This window comes from Phaenicophaeus curvirostris, chromosome 3, assembly GCF_032191515.1.
Source record: "Phaenicophaeus curvirostris isolate KB17595 chromosome 3, BPBGC_Pcur_1.0, whole genome shotgun sequence".
In the NCBI taxonomy this organism is placed as follows: Eukaryota; Metazoa; Chordata; class Aves; order Cuculiformes; family Cuculidae; genus Phaenicophaeus; species Phaenicophaeus curvirostris.
The window spans coordinates 63491191-63512717 of NC_091394.1; the positions used below are offsets into that span (position 1 = coordinate 63491191).

Genomic DNA, 21527 nt, shown 5'->3' on the forward strand with positions numbered 1-21527 from the left:
TATGGTTTATTTAACATGTTATGGCATAAGATTAAACTCAAAATTAATAAAGTAAAATATATGCTTTTGCAGATATAGTAAGATCAAAAAATACTACTTTGGAAGTACCCCAACCCCCTCAACAAGTCGTTGTATCCTCTGTGCTTTCATCATTATTCTTTCAAACATGGTACTTATTTACTGCATTTCAACTGTAAAGCTGCTGCTTTTCACCTCCAACTCACTTAAGAGTTATTATTAATTTCTTTAAAACATGCAAAAATATGACTTCCAAGAACATAGCCATAGAGCTACAGAGCTCACTGCAAGAATACCAATAAATAAAACATCAACTAATTACAGTTTAAGGCTAGATCCTTGGCTGGTGGGAATGAACAGACACTGACTACAGCAGAACCCAGATGCATCTGTTGGCTGCCAGCTTCCAAGTTCCAAGTCCTGGCAAGCTGCTTTGTCTCTCCGTAAAGCAGAGTATTTTATATCTCAATGATATTTCATTACAACTTTTACACACCTCTAGGAAAGTCACATTTTCAAAGGCTGTATGTTGATTTTGAGTCTACCCCAATATATACATTTGAAAGTAGGTTTCTCTGAACAGTTAAAGGAAACCTTGAGTCAAATTCTTGCATTACATGACAGGAAAATCACAAAAGTGCATATACAAAGGTACGTATACATGCAGAAGGAAGCCACATTGCAGTTTGCAGCACCGCCAGCTGCAGCTTTATGCCATCTACTGCTATAGACACGGGCCTGTGTTGAGTCAGAGAGTACATGTACATGAATGTAAACTTTATCCCTTGGCTTGAGAGACTCAGTTAAGGCAGATCTTCCTGTTAGGGGAAGGAGTAAGGCCACAGATTGTGTGGAAGTGGAGTTTTATTTCAGGCACCTGTATGTGGACCTGGACCTGCCCCACCAAAGCTGCAGAATCAAAGCTTTATTGCAAAAAGAACAGACTATTTTACACCAAACTGGTAACTAAGATAGTATATCAACTTTATGGACTTTTGTAGAGCAGATATAAAATGATTTTTTTCATTTTCTACCCAGTAAATCTGGTAGAAACAGATTTCCCATTAGCTTCTATAGTTTTGAAGTGGCCAAGCTTAAAATGGCAACTGAACACACCGAAAGGCATCAGCATTGGGAGTAAAATGCTCACTCCTAGCTCCTTGAAATAGCTCTCAATGACATTTCTTCAGCAGATGAAGAGTTATATTTTTAACTGCAAGCATGGTCTCTGTGCAGGTTGGTTTGATCAGTGTCTCAGGAAGTAAAAATCCAAAATGGCCAGTGTCCCGCAGCTCGAATGCAAACGCGTAGGGGATGCCGTTTTTATAGGCCCAGTCCATAGAGCTACCAGAACTCACATCTGAAAGAGGGAATCCAGAGAAAATTTTAGAACCGGTCATGCTAAAAGCACCAGAGGGTTCTTGTGGCATTTTGTGTTCAGGGCTCAGTGAATATACTTGCATCTCCAGCTGTTGCTTGCCTTGAGCCTGAACAACCTTCAAAGAAGGCCATGGCCACTCAGCATAACACAGGATTAGACTCTTGATTTTCACAAGAAAAAAAATAATAACTACTTTTTTGTGTAAAGTGAAACTTTAATAAAAGAGAACATTCAGAATAAAGCCTCAAACTGTTCTTGTCTGCAGGCAAGAGCAGTCTAAAGCTTTGCTTCCACAAAGATCTCCCAGCTGGATTGAAGCTCTGCATGTTCCTGGGTTTAACTTGGGGTTTCTAGGCAATTCTTTTGCAAGGAAAAGGGAAAAAGCTGATAAAGTAATCTACAAATTTCTTTTCAAACTCCTTTTAAAATTCCTTTATCTTTATTTCTGTTTTGTTTTCTCACTATTTCCTTACAGCATGAGGGTGTTTGCCTAGGTGGTGTCTAATATTAACAAAACTTCCCAAGGAAGTGTGCGTCTTTTGCTTTCGTTATCTCCACATGCTGATTACCCAAGACACTTATAATTATATAAAGCCCCATCTCTCATGTGCCCTGCTGTCTTTTGTGCGATTCTGGCATTAATTTATACTGTTTTTCCTTTGACATAGTGACTGACTGCACCGTAATGAGAACAAGTTGATGACCGTGCTGTGAGATGGAGATCCACAATAAAGTGAAGCTCTAGCCAAAACACAGCAACACAGCAGAAGAGAGGCAGAAGGTTACTTGTGAAAAATCTTGCAATTTATTAAGCTTCTCACTTTTTCAATGTCTGTTACCATTACTGAGAGCTCTCAGTCTTCATAGTCTCAGTTTTAAAAACAGTGTCTTGTTGAAACCTATTGAATTTCTCTTACCTGCCTACATGGAGAGCTTGCCTGACAAATGTTGTCACATATTTAAAAGGCATACATTAAAAGATATTTTATTATAGGGAAAAATCTGAAATCATTCTCTGAAAAATGGAAGATGTCCAAATAATGTATTAATTTATTAACATTTAGACACAAAGACATTTGAAACATAACATTTAAAGACATCACCCTAAATTTCAGAATGAGCTCTATGAATAGCTGAATTTATCACAATTGCACAGAAGGAGAGACAAAAGGATGGTGAAAAATGAAACCTACTTTGAATTATTTCCATCCAAATATTTTATAACTTAGTGGTCCATTTAGGCTCTGTGATAAAGATATGCTTTTTAAGATTTTATCTTTCTTTTTTTTTTAATATGTTCCTGGCTTTCACATCTTAAATGCATTGCATTTTAATCTCTTTTATTGCATCAATTGAGTTAATCTTACTGCCATCCACCGACTGAATCCCTTACAAAACATAATTTTCTGCTTTCCACACCATCCACAACTGGAACAAAGTGCATTTCAAACACTGTTTGCTTTCTTTGTTGTAATAAAGGTAATCTCCTGCTTATTATAGGTAGGTCAAAGTCACAAACCTGTGCCAGAGGAAAACTTACACAAAGTGCTAGATGCAGGACCGTATCTGTATCTTATACCATAGGCTGACTCAAGGGCATTAACAGCATTATAGGCTGCTGATTCCTGTGAGGGGGAGAAAAACAAATATATAAATTAGACTTTGAATTAAATCCTGTAATAAGATTGCAACCTGAGCTATGGATGATTGTCTTCCGGCAAAATGCTGTGTTCTGTAAGTCCATGGCAGCTAATCTAAAATTATTTTAAAGGATAAATTCATTATTTATTTTTACTGACACCAATTCTCTAATTCCCTGAAAAACTTGATTTTCACAGCATAAAAACCTCACTGCACCATGAATGATCAACCATTAATATTTGTAATTATAGGTATATATACCAATTTAGTGAAACAACAAATTTAGGCAACATGTGAGACCATGAGATGAAATAATCTCTTTTTTTTAATGCAGTTTAAAAGCCATGCATGCATTTTGTGCCAGTATCTGCGGACCCACTTCCCAGTCCACTAAACCTCATCCTTGCAGAGTTTGTGAAGGAGAATTGATCTCATGGTGCTTTCTCTGGGGCCAGATGATGTGGGATTGGAGAACTATTTCCACTATGGCAGAAACGTGATTTCAGTACTGTATGGGGAAAATCAGCACCTACATTTCAACAGCCATATGGATGCAGTCTTTTAAGGATACTCATGGCATCCTGTGAAACTGGGTGCAGAAGGCCTGTCCCATGTCGAATTCAGAGGGTCACACATGGATAGAGCATCCAAACACAAGGAAAGGATGCATTTATTCAAAAGAAAAAGGAATATTATGATCCCAAAGATCCTGGAGAATGTATAGTGAAGGCTGGAATATCTTGGAAAGCACAGAGACATCTCACAATATAGAGCAGGAAATGAACATCTTTGGAGCTAGAAACTCCTGGACTTTGAACCGCTGGATAAAGCTGAAATTGTTGTTTTAGTTATTTTATTTCCTTGAACTGAAGAGCTGTAGGTTACAAAGTCTTCAGTCCTCATGAACTTGATCACTACATTGTTATTCATCAGGCACTAGACGAACGCACTGGGGAAGAATTTCTCTATTTGCTGTCATCAGGAACCAGGATTCTGGCTTAGTCCTTGGACAGACCCGTGCAGGCATTCCTGCTGTGGGTCTTCACCTGCCCAAGCAGAGAATCCAGAGAACACTGCTTTAAAACATCATTCCAGAAAAAAAAAACAAATTCATTTTCACTTACTGGCCCAGCAAGTAGGACCTTGGAGACTTTAGGTTACACTGAGTACTGCTCTTAACAAATGGAAGAGCACTTTTTTACTCCATTATAAAAATTCATTAGGCATAACTAGATTTTTTGTTTGTTTCTCAGCACAGGCATGACAGTGCCACTGATTCTGATCTTCAGCTTGCCCCTCCTCTTCCTCTTGCCACTTCCACAAAAGTGTGTGTGGAGGCTCCACTGAAGTCAATGCGGCTGGGCTGGGATGTGGCCACCAGCCCATCTGAGGGGTAACATCTGACTCACCCCAGCACCAAAGATGAGGAGGTGGGAGGATGCCTGAGGGAGAGGGCAGCATGGTCACTTGGGACTCTTCCTCCTTTCACAAATGCCTCAACTTCTGTGAGTCATGAAGCACAAGACCCATGACAGGGTTGGAGGTGTTGGACCCACGAGTGCGGTGAGGTGGCAGTGGAGCCTCGCAGGGTTCTGGGGGTGGGGGTGCTCCAGCTGCAGCCTGGGGCTGTTGTCTGAGAGGCACCAGAAAACACTGCAGCCCCAAGCACCACGGCCAGCTGTTCAACAGAAATCTGGCAAGCAGCTGTGCCCAGCAATTACCACCCCAGGGCTGCGGTGTGGACCTGAGATGGCCTGGCAACAGGCCTGACACCAAGGAAGCGGGAGGCAGGGCTCAGCTGAGTGAGCTGAGATAGGTGGAGAGCAACGTCTCGGTAAATGTGCCATGGAAAGGAGAACACAGCCACAAAGGAGAAGACTCCCAGTGCATGAGTTACTCCTTGTACCGCAATACGACAACAGAAGCAAGCCCTGTTGAAATATTCCTGAAGAAATGGTTTGGCAATGCCTGTTTAAAAACAGTGCAACACCACTGGCTTCTGTGCAGAGTCAGCAACTGTCTGAAGGCCAGGCTGGGAGTGACCCGGTGCTTAATGCTCTCAGTCTTGAGGGGTGATGCTTGCCTCCGCTGTTGGAGTTACGTGCCCAAAGAAGGAGACAGTTTTCAACTGCATCATACCCTGCAAGCTGGATCCTGACTATATCCAGGCAAGCCGTCTTTGAACTTCCTCAAGGAGAAAGCTTCACAAGAAATTACCAGATTTTTACAAAGACATACACAAACTCAGTAAGTTCACTGCAATCACTAAAGTAAAAGACAGTACAGGAAGAAAAGGGATGAAAAGCCAGTGAAATTTAAAACTATTAAGGTGGATGTATGTTTCTGCTGTTTTTTTCAATCTAAAGGGGCGCTTTCATTTTAAGTAACTTAAAAGAACAGATTTCAGGAGATGGTTAATAAGAGAGCTGTGCCTAAATTAGAACGGAATATGCATATTGTGATCTGTACACAGCTCTCCAGTTTCAAAGCAACTCTGAATAATTGAACACTTTAATCGAAATGGTGACTGACAGCTCACTAGAATGATATGACCCAGGAAGAAACATCCTTTCTTCTGCCCAGAATTAATTGTGGCCCCCTGTTAGCACTAATTTTTATTTATCTGCTACGCACATGGGGTCTTAGAGTTGTTCAATGTACACAGTTCGTGTAGACCAACAAAGCTCATTCCATATGCAGCAGGAAATAGAGACCTGATGCCTTGTAGCTCACTGTAATTCTCCAAGAGAACTGGAGAATTTGAAACCTCACCCTATGTCACCATTTTAGACACCTCAAATATTAAAGACTATTCATTTCAGAGCCACGAAGTGATGGAGTCCTTGCCTGTAGGCAAATATTAAAAAACACAAATAAATAAGCAACAGTATTCCATTCATTTTTACTATGATTCCCATTATGAGCTTTCTAAATAACAGGAAATTACTTCAGTTTCTTATTCCAGCCTCCCTGTTCTTTTTGAACCACTGCAACAGAAAGATGTACAAAGTCCAAATACTGGCAAAATATTTGTCCAGGGCTGTTTTCACAACAGTGTCTGTCTCTTTAGGTCTGTGCTCCACTCCCTCTGATGAGAAGCCTGATCCAAGACCTCACAGGCCTGGGGAACACCTACTGCTCATCCAAACCTGGGTTCATTTGGTCTAAAAGCTGTGAATGGGAAGGTAGAGTGTGTCTGCTGAGGGGCAGCTACTCCCTGTCTCAGGACAGAAATAGCCCTTGAGCAACAAGAACAATATATACTAAAAACTAACTGGTATGTGTGAGAACTCTAAGAGGCTCCTTTTCCTTACAATTAATTTCCTGCTATTGCCTTAGGTTCTCTGGGTATTTTCATCAAGATAACCAACAGGCATCTTCTTGCAGAGCTGATGCTCATTCTTCCTAACACCATGTCTTTAACTTTTGCTGTCTTGTCTGTTCTTAAAAAAACTATGCTTGCACCTGCTGGTCTTCAAAGGAACGAGATCCTGTGGTTTTAAATTCCCAGTCTGTGTGTTTCAGTAGGTTACAGCCACCAATTCACTCTGAGAGCTCTTCTTTCTCTTTCCCATGACCCAAAAGAGAGAGGTGAAGATAAAATAAAAAAAAAGCCCAATAGATTTGTTCACATTAAATGCAAGGTTGAGTGACCAGTCCCCATAAGTCTCATATTTTTGGTTCCTCTAGCCGCTTAGTTAATGTCTAATTTGCTCTGTTTCCCAAGAATGACATCAGACAGAAGAATTTTTTAGTAGCTGCTGAAATTAAGTGTCTTAACAGAAATAAACCCACAAAGAGAGTTCAGTTTGTGGAGTGCTGGCTGCTCTGCCTCCTGAGAGGGGAGTTGAGTCAAACTTCAGCGAAACTCCAGGGACTAATAACATGATTCATTCTGCACAGAATAAATCTAAGGTGCAGTTAAGCTCCTTTTGGAGTAAACTAGATTAAACTAGTAAGTTAAATGTCACTGCAACCTTCAAGGCCAAAATGGTAGATATATAGACAATGTAATTTTACAGGGGACTGAAGATGAAAGAAAGAAGCTTGCTAGGGGTTGGCACAATGTGTGTCTGTGAGCAGGAGCAAACAGAAAGTCAAGTTAAGCCACAGTTAAGCCATAGGGAGGCTTTTATGTACAGAAGGCTGGGTAAAAACAGACCTCACACTGTGAGCAGAGGGAACAGCTCTACATTTGGATGAGCATGGTATACACGAAATGGAAATATTTGTAAATCAATAGACTTGCATCAAAAACTTTATTCTTATTAATTCATTCTTCTAATAGACAAATACTCCAAAACACCTGATAGGCCGCACCTTGAATACTGTGTTCAGTTCTGGGCCCCTCACCACAAGAAGGATGTTGAGGCTCTGGTGCGAGTCCAGAGAAGAGCAACAAAGCTGGTGAGGGGGCTGGAGAACAAGTCTTACGAGGAACGACTAAGAGAGCTGGGGTTGTTTAGCCTGGAGAAGAGGAGGCTGAGGGGAGACCTCATTGCTCTCTACAACTAACTGAAGGGAGGTTGTGGAGAGGAGGGAGCTGGCCTCTTCTCCCAAGTGATGGGGGACAGGACAAGAGGGAATGGCCTCAAACTCCACCAGGGGAGGTTCAGGCTCGACATAAGGAAAAAATTTTTCGCTTAAAGGATCATTAGGCAATGCAACGGTCTGCCCAGGGATGTGGTTGACTCGCCTTCCCTGGAGGTGTTTAAGGTGCGGGTGGATGAGGTACTGAGGGGCATGGTTTAGAGATTGGTGGGAATGGTTGGACTCGATGATCCGGTGGGTCTCTTCCAACCTGGTGATTACATGATTCTATGTTACTTAACTGCTTGTCTTAAAGGGATGAAACCACTGTGTATGAACAGGACGATACATACAGCAATAGAAGCTTTACTTTTGGTGAATTCTATGAGATTTCTCCTCTAACTGATAAATATAAACCACTTCAACTTCACTTTGTACATAAAATGGAAGATGATCTTCTCTGTACTTCTAGTGTTAAAGTTCTAAGCATGAAACAACAGCATTTCAGCTAGATGCCCAAGGACTTAACTACATAATTCCCATTAGAGTTAATTAAATAAAATTATAATAACTTTAATTAAAACCCAGGGATTTATCCTACAAAGTAATTTAAAGGGACTGACGGGTGGAAGGCACTAGACCATTTTAATCAAATTACTGCTGACTCACTTTGAGTGAAGGTTATATAACCAGAAATGAGATTACAAGCAGATCCAGAATAAATACTGCTCAATATTAAATACGTGCAAAGTACTGAAGAAACAAGCCTCCTCTCAAAACAAAACCTACCAAAAAACTATTATATAGAGAAGCATACTCTCCCAAGTTTTAATGTACTTACCACACAGCTGAAGTTTGGAATAGTTGCATATTTGTAAGAGTAAGGGTACAGCAGCATCTGTGCATATGCATGGAAGGACAAATAAGCTTTGATTTGCTTCCGATGCTTACGAAGAAAATGAGCAACAGCCTTTACTTCAGGCTCAGACTCTGGAAAAGGACCACAGTAGGTGTCATCACATGGATGAAATGAAGCACCTTCATCTAGAAATTGAAAGAGAAATTTGATGGTTAGTGATGACGGAGAATTTCTAAGAATCAATTTCTGGCTCAGTCTGCGTGGGCCTGTGTGCAGAAGTTTGAAAACCAATACAAAAATTGCTTTCTTGTGGCTGATAGGCAAGAGCCACTGGGACCTCAGTACAGCAATCTGCTTGATCATGTAGGAGACACACTGAGTTGCCAATCGGCCAGTTACATGCAGTTCTTCCCAGAGGACATATTTTTAACCTAACAGAAAAAGAAGAGCCTGACTTCATTGTATTTCCTTTCCTGGCTTTCCATGTAAGTGGCACATTTCATGACAGCATTCCAGTATTAAAGCTATTGAAAGGTCTCAGTTGGTCTGCTTGAAATAAGTGCTGTACTTTCCACTAGTCACTGCCTAGAGAAATCTAGCCTTTAAGAGCATTTTAACCTATTAGCTACTACAGTGATGGTTACAGTGGTAGGTAGTTAACCTCAACAGGCATTATCTTAGCGACTGGTTTAAAACATGAGAACTGTCCATGACTACTGCCTATTTTCACTCTTGCAAACCTCATGGGAAAAAACATGACAAGCTGCATTGGATGGTTGCTCAGTTAGCTAGAATAGAAATCATCTCTCTTCGCACACGGCTTATTTTAACCTCAAGTTTGGGGCAGAGGTTCAGTTGTGAGGATTCCTTTCACCACGTCAACCTGCTTAGGTGGCAGTAAACTACAGAAGTATAGGCTGCATGCAATATCCCATGAGGTACTGAAAGATGAAACTCAGAAAAGGAGATGTGGCAGTGGCTCCTTTATCATTCAGCAATTCTGGATCTAAGCCATGGTCTCATTTACAGCTTAGGGCCTGGGACTAAAAGAACAATATTTATGCAAACTCATGCTGCTCTTTTATCCACCGTGATTTTAAAATGCCATATGTTTTACACTGACCCACAGAATAAAATAGTTTGTTTGCCACATTCCGTGGTGTCATCAGGGACTTAGAAAAGCAGTGTTTTATTAGCTTTCCTTTGTATAGTAGGTACTGCCACCTTCAAACGATAAGAAAAGAGCAGTGTGTGAGAAGGCATAATAATACAACCTAAAACAAGGTTATGCAATCAACCTAATGCCAAGATTTCATGCTGCAGCTTCATTTGTAACATGAAAACTGAAGCTACCATGCAATGGCCACAGGTGGGGATTTCAAAAAGTATTAGTGCTTAGATTGCAGTGGATATGGAAGAGTTATACGTAGGGCAGATGGTCTCCTCCTTGCAGAACAGATGGCCACCAAGTCATCCAGATCCCAAGAGCACTCTGCCTCGATGTCTTCTTAGATAATATAGCTAAAGGGCAGCTATTTAACAGAGCCTCTGGAGCCTGTGCTTTTTTTTTATGGATACTTCATCTCCTGTAACAGTGCTGTACACTGAATCACGAAAGTAGACATCGCTGTTAATAAACATCAGACTCCTACAAGCTAACAGTAAAATGACCCAGTAGTAAAGCAAGACTCAGTTTAGTGACTTTTAGTGAAGAGAAGACTCTCTAAACTGTCCAGCTTACTGTTGTGAGCCACTTGCTGTAGTTAATGCTTTTCCTTAACTGAAGCTGGTTGGTAGTAAAAAGAAACTTTCCACAGTGGCCTTGGATAATCATAGGATCATAGAATAACCAGGTTGGAAGAGACCCACCGGATCATCGAGTCCAACCATTCCTATCAAACACTAAACCATGCCCCTTAGCACCTCGTCCACCCGTGCCTTAAACACCTCCAGGGAAGGTGAATCAACCACCTCCCTGGGCAGCCTGTTCCAGTGCCCAGTGACCCTTTCTGTGAAGAAGTTTTTCCTAATGTCCAGCCTAAATCTTCCCTGGCAGAGCTTGAGGCCATTCCCTCTTGTCCTGTCCCCTGTCACTTGGGAGAAGAGGCCAGCACCCTCCTCTCTATAACCTCCTTTCAGGTAGTTGTAGAGAGCAATGAGGTCTCCCCTCAGCCTCCTCTTCTCCAGGCTAAATACCCCCAGCTCTCTCAGCCGCTCCTCGTAAGGCCTGTTCTCCAGCCCTTTCACCAGCTTTGTTGCTCTTCTCTGGGCTCGCTCCAGAGCCTCAACATCACAGAATCACAGAATAACCAGGTTGGAAGAGACCCACCGGATCATCCTTCTTGTGGTGAGGGGCCCAGAACTAAACACAAGATTCGAGGAGCGGTCTCACCAGTGTCGAGTGCAGAGGGAGAATAACCTCCCTGGACCTGCTGGTCACACCGTTTCTGATACAAGCCAAGATGCCATTGGCCTTCTTGGTCACCTGGGCACACTGCTGGCTCATATTTAGTCGGCTGTCAACCAACACACCCAGGTCCCTCTCCTCCAGGCAGCTTTCTAGACAGACTTCTCCTAGTCTGTAACACTGCATAGGGTTGTTGTGCCCCAAGTGCAGGACCCGGCATTTGGCCTTGTTAAACCTCATGCCACTGGACTCTGCCCAGCAGTCCAACCTGTTCAGATCCCTTTGCAGAGCCTCCCGACCCTCCAGCAGATCCACACTTCCACCCAGTTTAGTGTCATCTGCAAACTTGCTAAGGTCATTGACAAAGACATTGAACAGGGCTGGACCCAGCACTGAGCCCTGGGGAACCCCACTTGTCACTGGCCTCCAGCTGGATTTCACACCATTTCCCACCACTCTCTGGGCCCGGCCATCCAACCACTTTTCCACCCAGGAGAGTGTGCGCCTGTCCAGCCCAGAGGCTGACAGTTTCCGAAGCAGAATGCTGTGAGAAACTGTGTCAAAGGCTTTACTGAAGTCCAGGAAGACCACATCCACAGCCTTTCCCTCATCCAGCAGCCGAGTCACTTGGTCATAGAAGGCGATCAAGTTAGTTTGGCAAGACCTGCCTTTCATGAACCTGTGTTGACTGGGCCTGATCACCTGTTTCTCTTGCATGTGCTTCATGATAGCACTCAAGATCACCTGCTCCATGACTTTCCCTGGCACTGAGGTCAGACTGACAGGCCTGTAGTTCCCTGGGTCCTCTCTGCGACCCTTCTTGTTGATGGGCACAACATCAGCCAGCCTCCAGTCCAGTGGAACTTCCCCAGTCTTCCAGGACTGTTGGAAGATGATGGAAAGGGGTTTTGCCATCACATCTGCCAGCTCCTTCAATATCCTTGGATGAATCCCATCTGGCCCCATAGACTTGTGGGTGTCTAGTCGGGCTAGCAACGCTGTGATCAACTACTCTTGGATCAAGGGAGCCTCATTTTGCTCCTCTAGCTCCTGGGTTTGTATACAGATGGAACAACTTTCTTTACAATTAAAGACTGAGGCAAAGAAGGCATTAAGTACCTCAGCCTTTTCCTCGTCCCCTGTCACTGTTGTTCCTTCTGCGTCCAATAGGGACTGTATGGTCTCCCTAGTCCTCCTTTTATTATTTATATATTTATAGAAAGATTTTGTGTTGTCTTTCACAGGCTTTGCCAATCTGATTTCTAGTTGAGCCTTAGCCCTTCTGATTTTTTCTCTACACAATCTCACTTCCCTCCTGTAGTCCACCCAAGAGGCCTGTCCCTTTTTCCAGAGCCCATAAACATTTCTCTTCTTCTTGATATCACTCAAGATCTCTCTGTTCAACCAAGCTGTTTTATCCCCTGCCGGCTTTTTTTCTGGAACATGGGGATGGCTTTCTCCTGAGCTGCTAGGATTTCCTTTTTGAAGAGCTCCCAGCCCTCATGGGCTCCCTTGCCCTTAAGTACTGTCTCCCATGAGACTTTGCCAACCAGCCTTCTGAAGAGTTCAAAGTCTGCCCTCTGGAAATTTAATGCTACTGTCCTGCTAACCACCCTCTTCACTTCACCTAGAACAGAAAACCCTATCATCTCATGATCACTTTGTCCTAGGCATCCTCCTACTGCCACATCCCCCACAAGGCCTTCTCTGTTCACAAACAGCAGGTCTAGGAGGGCACACTTCCTTGTTGGTTCATTCACCAGCTGTGCAAGGAAGTTGTCTTCCATGCACTCCAGGAGCCTCCTAGACTGCTTCCTTTCTGCTCTATTGTACTTCCAGCAGATATCAGGAAGATTGAAGTCTCCCACAAGAACAAGAGGCATTGATCTAGAGATTAACCCCAGCTGTTTATAGAAGAGCTCATCAGCTGCTTCTCCTTGGCTGGGTGGTCTGTAACAGACTCCCATCACAAAATCTACCTTCTTGTGGACTCCTCTGATTTTAACTCACAGGCACTCAATCTCCTCATCACCACAATCCATCTCAATGGTGTCCAAGTCCTCCCTTACAAAGAGGGATACCCTGCCTCCTCTCCTACCTTTCCTATCCCGCCTGAAGAGTTTGTACCCCACCATAGCTGCACTCCAGTTATATGAGTCATCCCACCACCTTTCCGTGATGGCAACAACATCATAGGCTCCTTGCCCTACGACAGCTTCCAGCTTTTCCTTCTTATTCCCCATGCTGCGTGCATTGGTGTAAATGCACTTCAGCTGAGCTGCCGAGCCTTCAGCCCTCTTAGAGGGAACAGAGTTCATTCCCAATTGCCTGGTAACTGAAGTAGCTAGCTCCAGAGTGCCCATATCTCCCTTAGCACCCCCAGGTGTGTTCTCCTCCACTTTTTGTGTGGTGATGTACTGGTGGTCCTCACCAGCATACCCTCTCCCAATCACCATTGCCGCACGTCCAGGCTCGTTCCTGTCTAGCCTGGTCTCAACCCCCTCCCCCTTCACATCTAGTTTAAAGCTCGATTTATGAGCTTAGCTAGGTTTTTAGCAAGGGCTTTATCCCCCCTAGGAGACACACGTGTCCCATCCTTAGCAAGAAAGCCTGGGGGTGCGTGAGCCACCCCATGATCAAAGAAGCCAAAGCCCCTCTCCTCGCACTAGGCTCAGAGCCAGGCATTAATCGAATTCTTCTTCCTGACTTCCAGCTCCTCTCTATTTAGCCTTGGGATGGAGCAGAATACTACTTGTGCCCCAGAGCCCTCCATCATTCTCCCAATGGCTCTGAAGCCATTCTTGATGGTTTTGGCCTTTTTGTTTGCTAGGCCGTCGTTGCCAGTTTGGACTACTATCAGAGGATAGTAGTCTGTCTCGTGGACCAGGGGAGGAAGTTTTCTAGCTACCTCCTTCACTGATGCCCCCGGTAAGCAGCAGACCTCTCTGTGGAGCGGGTCCGGTCTGCAAATGGGTCCCTCCATTCCTTTTAGGAGGGAGTCCCCTACAACAATCACCCTCCTCTTCTTCTTAATGGAGGAGGTTTTATCTTTTTCTGAGGATGGTGTAGCCTAGGGAAGGATTCTAGGCTGTGGGAGCCATCATCCTCATCCTCAGGGTTGGATTCCACCTGCAGCACCTGGTAATTGCTCACCAGGGGGATCTGGGGTTTGGTTGTCTGGGTGAGGGGAGCAGGTTTCCTTCGTCTGGCAGGAACTTGCTGCCATTCCCCATCTCTTGTTCACCCAACCTTGCAGTCTGCAGGTGGATGGTGTTTGGACACACCAGCTCCAGCAGGCTGCTGAGTTAGTGAGAGGGCACTACTCCACTGGTCTATCTCCCTCTCACACTCCCTCATGGTCCTCAGCCTCTTTACCTCCTCCCTTAACTCCTCCATCAATGTAAGGGTATCCTCAATTTTGATACTAAAAGTTCTTTAAAAGTAACACAGGAAGGAAAAAAAATGGTAGAGTAAGTATACACTCCTGTGAAATTTCTGAGTTACAGTCATGAGAAGAAAATGGAATTGCATAAAATGTTACCATGCTGCCCTATTTATGTACCTGGTAGCATAGCAGGGAAGGACAAGTATCCTCCAATATCCATCACAAAATCAAATGCATAAAGGAAATGTGTGCAGGAACTGATAAAACTAATGCTTTGGTATAGAAGCAAGATATGGAGAATGGATGAACTGGAGCACAATTCTCAAAGTTCCTTGCAGCCACTTCTTCTGCCAGTATGGGGTACTGTTGTCAGTAAGCAACAGGATGCACTGGAAATTGGAATGCATTGGAAATTTCAACACCCATTGCTGCCGTCTTGTGGGCTTCAAATCCAACCCTTTTAACAGCTTTTGTCCTATGACATGATTTAGTTATAAGGAAGCACCTCATTATTGGCTTTAACATTGTTATTTATTTTGTGAACATTAAACCATTATGCTAGTTATTGCACAGAAATATATATTTCAAGGAGCACAGAAATATATGTTGCAAGGAGCATTTCTACCCAGAGATCTTGCAGTCAGTATTCGCCTGGATCCATGTGCAATTTCTGAGCACTATTTTAGAAACAGGGTGCTGCAAAGTGAAATCTGCCACAATTGGTGATACGGCCCTTTTCTCTGTCTCTGGATAATACAGATGCAACATCATAAAGCTACTTCAAAGTTCTACATTGAAAGCGAAGAGGAAAGCAGGAGGGATGTGGTGTTATCTTTACCAACTATCTCACTGCAGTGGCTTTGCTGGGGCTGGATTCTGCCACAACACACCTGCCTGGAAGCCCCGCAGTGAAGTTCAAGCCTTGTCTACAACGTGTAAGCATGACTGGCCTGAATTAAAAGGTTTTCACAAGCATATGCAGTATTAAATGTTAAACACACCATGATTATACAAGCCTAAAAGTGTGATATGGTCCAGATCCTTCTTTGCCTCATTTAATGTTAGATTAATGAGAACATGGGGTGCTGGGTGAAGATCTTCTGAGCTCCAGTCAGCCCAGTTAATGAAAGAGCTCTTTATTCTCTGGCAAAATAGAGAATCAGATGGAGTTTGGGGTCTGATGTGGGAAGCAGAACATGTGCTTGGTGGGATGACGAGTTAGCCTTCAATTCATTTTTAGTTTCTGAACTCGAGGTGGGGACCTGTCTTTAATGTTCAGTGCAGGGGAGAAATGCCATGAGTAATGGATTACAACACACAATGCTGTGTGTGTATTGCTATCATTTCAATCATTCTAGTAAAAAGTTTTTTAACTGAAAACTAAGGAAACATTTTCAGGACTGGGTAAAATAAGTGTCCTTTAATACAGAGGCTGGGGAGTAAGAAGACAGAGGAGCAAAGCAATTTGAACCCAAGAAACAATAATTAGGACTAGAAAGAAAATGCACTGTATGAATATTAATATTGCACTGATAGGTAACTTTAACGTGGCTCTGAATACTTTTCAAGAGAACTGTTCATTCCAACTGTGTTGGTGGCTATCTTCTGAACAGTAAATTCCTGTCCCCACAATATCTGCATTCAGAATCATAGAATCATAGAATAACCAGGTTGGAAGAGACCCACCGGATCATCGAGTCCAACCATTCCTATCAAACACTAAACCATGACCCTTAGCACCTCGTCCACCCGTGCCTTAAACACCTCCAGGGAAGGTGACTCAACCACCTCCCTGGGCAGCCTGTTCCAGTGCCCAACGACCCTTTCTGTGAAGAATTTTTTCCTAATGTCCAGCCTAAATCTCCCCTGGTGGAGCTTGAGGCCATTCCCTCTTGTCCTGTCCCCTGTCACTTGGGAGAAGAGGCCAGCACCCTCCTCTCTACAACCTCCTTTCAGGTAGTTGTAGAGAGCAATGAGGTCTCCCCTCAGCCTCATCTTCTCCAGGCTAAACAACCCCAGCTCTCTTAGCTCGTAAGACTTATTCTCCAGCCCCCTCACCAGCTTTGTTGCTCTTCTCTGGACTCACTCCAGAGCCTCAACATCCTTCTTGTGGTGAGGGGCCCAGGACTGAACACAGGATTCAAGGAGCGGTCTCACCAGTGCCGAGTACAGAGGGAGAATAACCTCCCTGGACCTGCTGGTCTCACCATTTCTGATATAAGCCAAGATGCCATTGGCCTTCTTGGCCACCTGGGCACACTGCTGGCTCATGTTCAGTCGGCTGTCAAACAACACCCCCAGGTCCCTCTCCTCCAGGCAGCTTTCTAGACAGACATTTGTGACTGAAACACTTGAGGAAAAGATGGTAGCAGTGATGAACTTTAGTTCATTCTTGCATTACTTTTGCAGTATAAAATTGCCTTAAAGGTCACAACAGCAGTCCTGGGACTAGGTTCTGCAGTGAAGGGATTCTCAGCTAACACAGGGTCTCTGCAACTGCTTTTGTGTCAGTTCTCTCCTTACTGTGAGCAGAGAAGAAAAAAATTGGAAGCATACTCTGAAAGTCCACACTGTATTGAATGTATGTTGCTGTTCACTCTCACCTCATTTGCAATCGCTTTAGGCAGGTTACTTACACTCAGTTTTATCTGTACAGTTCTCAAAAATGTACTTAAAGATTCCAGTTGCTACAAGCCAGACTGTACAGTGCTTACTCCTTCAGCAAGCAATTGGAGTACTGGTGAAACATACAGACTTCCAGTGGAAGAGGGATGGGCTGAAGGGTGAGCTGTTGCATTAGTGCTATGCAAACATGATTTCTGTCTGTACAAGTTTCTAATGTAAATAAGGAAGGTGGACAAATACTGGAAGAGAAAATAGCTGCACAGAGAGATGAAGAAAGTTGCTCAAGATGGCAGAGCAGGTCAGCAGAAGGTATTTTCACAACAAAGTTCTATTACTTTCTGCTGCACCAGTAGTGCTTACTCCTGTGTGAGCTGTGCTGTCTTCCTCTAAGATGTAATAAAATACCATTTTTTCTTCAGTGGATGCATTCCAAATCTTCAGCTAGTATTTCATTACTGCTGCACTCTCTATGCAAAATTTAGGTCAATTTTTATGAAAGTATTTACAGAGGTGCTGGGAGTTTAAAATTGGATCTCCATGCATTTAGAAGAACCTTCTTTCTTTATTAAATCACTAATAATAATGGACTTAAAATATTCTCAGACATTTCTCTGTGAGGCAGACAAAGCAAGTTCGGCATTTCCAAAGTTAAAGCCATTTCACAGAAACGATGAATTAAATAAAATGAAGTTTGAAATGTTTCCTAGAGCTCTAAGCAGGTAAATACTGAAATCTGATGGGCCAGGCTCAATGCTGTGCTTCAAATTATTTACACGACTGCAGAAACACAGAACAGCTGAATATGCCTTTTTTTTTCACTTTTGCCACACTTGTCATGGAAACTTTTTACTTATGATATGTCTTTTCAAAGTTCAGGACTTTTGTTTTTTTATAAGCTAGAAGGAAGATTTGAGCCCTGGCTTGTGGCTTTATGGGAAAGTAGCTTCAACTTTAACTATGGAAACAAGAACACTTCACAATGGATGCGACCTAACCTACTTACTCTCTTGGATAATTAAATACAGAGTAATCTGAACTAGCGGACCAAATTATCTCCAGACTTACCACACCATTTCACTTTCCAGTTGCGATTAGCATCAACACCATGACACCGGAACCTTGTATTCTTTGATCTTGTTTTTCTCCAAAATCGATCCTAGCATAAGTTATAAAATAGTTAGATACCAATATCACTAAATTTGGCAAAAATCTATTTGTACACACAACAAACCAACCTCAGTATTATATTCTAACTGGAGTAGTTTCCTTCCATTTTGCATGCTGTGAAGTGATGGACCACATTATACTGAAAGTTGCCTTTGAATGATGTAACAATTATTCAATCTTTCCTGTCTGAGCAATTTTTTGAGTAATACTGCTGATACTTACATTTGTCCAGCTAAAATGATATCCATCCACATTAAACACAGGCATGATATAGAAATACAGCTGAGTTAGCATCTTCCTCATGGCAGGGTCGGTTTGGTGTGTCTGAAGAGCCTAAACCAGAAAAGCCAGAGAAAGTAGTTTCCATAACAAAAATAGCTTTCTGATTAAGTATTGTGACAAGCTAAGACAGTCACATGGCCTTTGGAACCACTGACACTTGTACTTGAAAGGTTGATGTCTTCCTGTAAATCTGATTAAGGACAGCATCTCAACATGTGATAAAGTTGTTCAGAAGACCCTATTTTCTATTCTCTCTGCTTCTCAGTGAGTTTTGCTAGGCAAGAAAATTCAGCTCCCATTACAGGGGAAGCAAATGCATACAAAGTGTTTTTCGATGAAGGACCTGAGAGTCAGTGGAATAGATTCTTATTTGAAGAAAAAAAGTTTTGCTCCTGTGAGACAACAGAGTGCTGTTTTCTTCCACCAGGTGATGATTTGGTGAAGTCAGAGCATGTCTTAAAGCTTTTGTGGTAAATCACTATATGCACAATCATCAATACAGGCAGCTTATTCCTTTATGATTTAGAAAGCCCTCTGCTTTTTAAGAAGCTCAAGTATAAAGGTTAGTAGAGGAAATCTAGGTAGGGAAAGTATTTATTTTCCATTCTGCACCTTAGAAAAATGCAGAAAGCCAGAGGGTCCTCAGCAGTTCAATCTGCCAGTACCAGACGGGCAGACTCCTTTACCAGTTTCAGGAAGCTTGGACTCCAAGTACTGTAGCAAAAATTGCCCCTTGTCATAGCTGGGCATCAAACTTTCATCCTTCAAAGTTTAAGTCCTAATGCTGTAAGGCAAAGAATCAAGTGCTTCACCTGGCAGGCGGAAAGCATGTCACACTGATGCTGGGTTCAGAGAGATGCCTGAGGCTGGTTCCTCTCCTTCTGGTGCTGTGATTACAGCCTTCTACTCTGCAGTATTCCTGCCCTCCAGATTCAGGAGGTAACATGTTAGGAGGGGACAAAGGGAAACATTGCCTCTGAAATAAACTAAGCTAAAAGATTTTGCAATCGACAAATGACTGGAAACAGCAAGATGTAATCCGATATTTCTGGGCTCCTAACCATGTAGCTGTTTGCATTATTGAAGCTACCACAGGAACCAATGGATACTTTCTGTGGAATACCTGTAAGAAATACTCATATGACTGGACATGTTGGGGGCTGAAATTTACTCATGTAGGAGTCTGAACATTGTTTTTTTCTTTGTTGAGGACTTAGTGAAATTTCTAAGTGCTTTTTCTAAGCTGTTCATTTACCACCGCTCTGCCATGCAGTGCTTTCTCCTCACCCTCAGCTTCCCTCCCAGCAGTGCCCTGTACTTGCAGGTCCTTCAGCCTCACTTGTGGATCCAAAGCAGCACAAGTGATATCATATTAATTCTTTCCGCTGAAAGTATTTTGTCCTTCATACCATTTTTATCTGGTCACTTTATTTGATAGTACGTAATCAGGCAGATTACACAGACTGTATAATCTCACCTCTCTTAACAGGGAGGTCTTTGGCACATGCCTCACCTAAAGTGTGTCATTACTAGAGCATAGCCCACAACTTGCCTGTTGGGATGTGACTTGTATCCTCTGAATAACAATCATGAAAAACCCTCCCCTCCACATGGCAGTGTTGAAACATTTTCTCTTCACTATGACACAAGCAAGACAAATAGAAATCATTAGTGAATTAACTGCATTGTAGTTTGCACAGAGCTCGCAGATTACAAAGCAATGTGACTTTATATGGCTTGATTATGCTTCCTCATCATGTAATCAATTGCAGCTTTGCTGCTGAATGTGCAGAGAGCCAGACTGGCCCAATAAATGCTGAATAGCATTATTAGTGAATGAACAGATGATACAGGAACCCTGTCAACACCATGTAAGCAATCTGCCTGGGGGATGGGGAATAGGAGCAATGATTAATAGGAGGGAGTTCGATCAGCTGGATCACCAGAGTGGTGGTTGTTGATAGAGCTTCACCAGCTTAAGCTGGCTGAGGATCTGGTCCATAGGAAATTTAATTTGGGGAATGAAGTGAACAAAAGAGCTTTATTGGAAACTACCAAGGCAATAAAAGGCAGAAGTTTAAAATGGATTTAGGATGCAGTGGGGCTTTTTATAAAATAAGGGGATTGGCTGAGAAAGACAAAGCAAGTAGACAGGATTGACAGAAACTCTTACATTGCAGTTGAGTTTAACAACCATTTACTTACCCACAATTAAATATTATCAAATTTAAGGTAACAATCAGCTTTTGTTGCTTCTGTTTTTGAATTAAATGATCACACTGAATTAAATAGTTACTATTTTTGCAGGGAATGAACTCTACTGCTGTTCTTACAGAAATCACTTAAAACTGCTTCCAACAAAACAGGACTAACTCTTCCATGTAATTATTAAGATATCAGTTAAAGCACCCTTTCTGATGGTAACAGAACATGTATAGCTACACTTCAGCAGGATGACACTATGATCTGCCATGCAGGCCTTCACTGCTACTGAATCAGTTGTCAAGCTACTAGTTAGCTGTGCCCCTGTACTTGGAAGCAATACGTATTTTTATCTTCATTTTCCCTTTTACTGCTAGTGTCCTTCTTTGAAACTCTAATCACAATCAGAATGGTAAGCCCATTCTTAAAGCTGAGATACAACTGAGTATCTAAAAACAAATGGCTTAAGACAGAGTCAAATTTTCAAGGCCAAGCAAAATTTTCCTTCCTCTTTAGGATCCTTTCCCACAAAAGGAAGCCAGAAACAGTTGAGAACGATGACAGTGTGCTGCAACTATTCTGCAACACTCAGAGACCCCATAGAAAGAGTCTGAAAAGAAGGACCTGCAGAATCCCAAAGGCTTGCTTAAGCTGGTACTTAAGGATGCAAATGGAGAAGACGCTGAAGCAGAGAAGATGCAGAGGGATGGTGGCACGACTGACATATTAGAGACACAAACAGCAGTTCCAGGAAGCTTATGGAAGGCTGGGCCTACTCAAGCAAATGCAGGATCTGGTGGGGAAGAAGTTGGATAGAGTTACACAGATCTAAGTGGAAACAAAGAAACACAATTTCATGGTTCCACTGTGAGGCAGTACATAAAAGCACCCCACAAGTCCCAAATAAGCCAAGGCTGCCTAAAAGGGAAAAGAAAGGCCTGAGTTATTCTGAAACACTGTGAATACCCTGAAAGACACAACATGAATTTCTCTACTAGTAATTGTGTGAAAATAAAGCCCACCAAGCTGG

At 42.8% G+C, this 21527-nt stretch overlaps 1 protein-coding gene across 3 annotated transcripts in view; it reads right to left on the minus strand.

Annotated features, from left to right (window-relative positions):
* Window positions 1–263: 263 nt before the first annotated feature.
* Window positions 264–21527, minus strand: part of CPA6 (carboxypeptidase A6) — an 87182-nt gene continuing 65918 nt past the window's right edge. For all 3 annotated transcript variants that reach the window (XM_069854209.1, XM_069854210.1, XM_069854211.1), the window contains 5 exons: window positions 18236–18346; window positions 17912–18002; window positions 8412–8614; window positions 2940–3024; window positions 264–1378 (listed from right to left, as the gene is read on the minus strand). In XM_069854209.1, the coding sequence (XP_069710310.1) occupies window positions 1191–1378; window positions 2940–3024; window positions 8412–8614; window positions 17912–18002; window positions 18236–18346 (678 nt within the window). In that variant the 3' untranslated portion in view covers window positions 264–1190. The remainder of the gene's footprint in view (window positions 1379–2939; window positions 3025–8411; window positions 8615–17911; window positions 18003–18235; window positions 18347–21527) is intronic.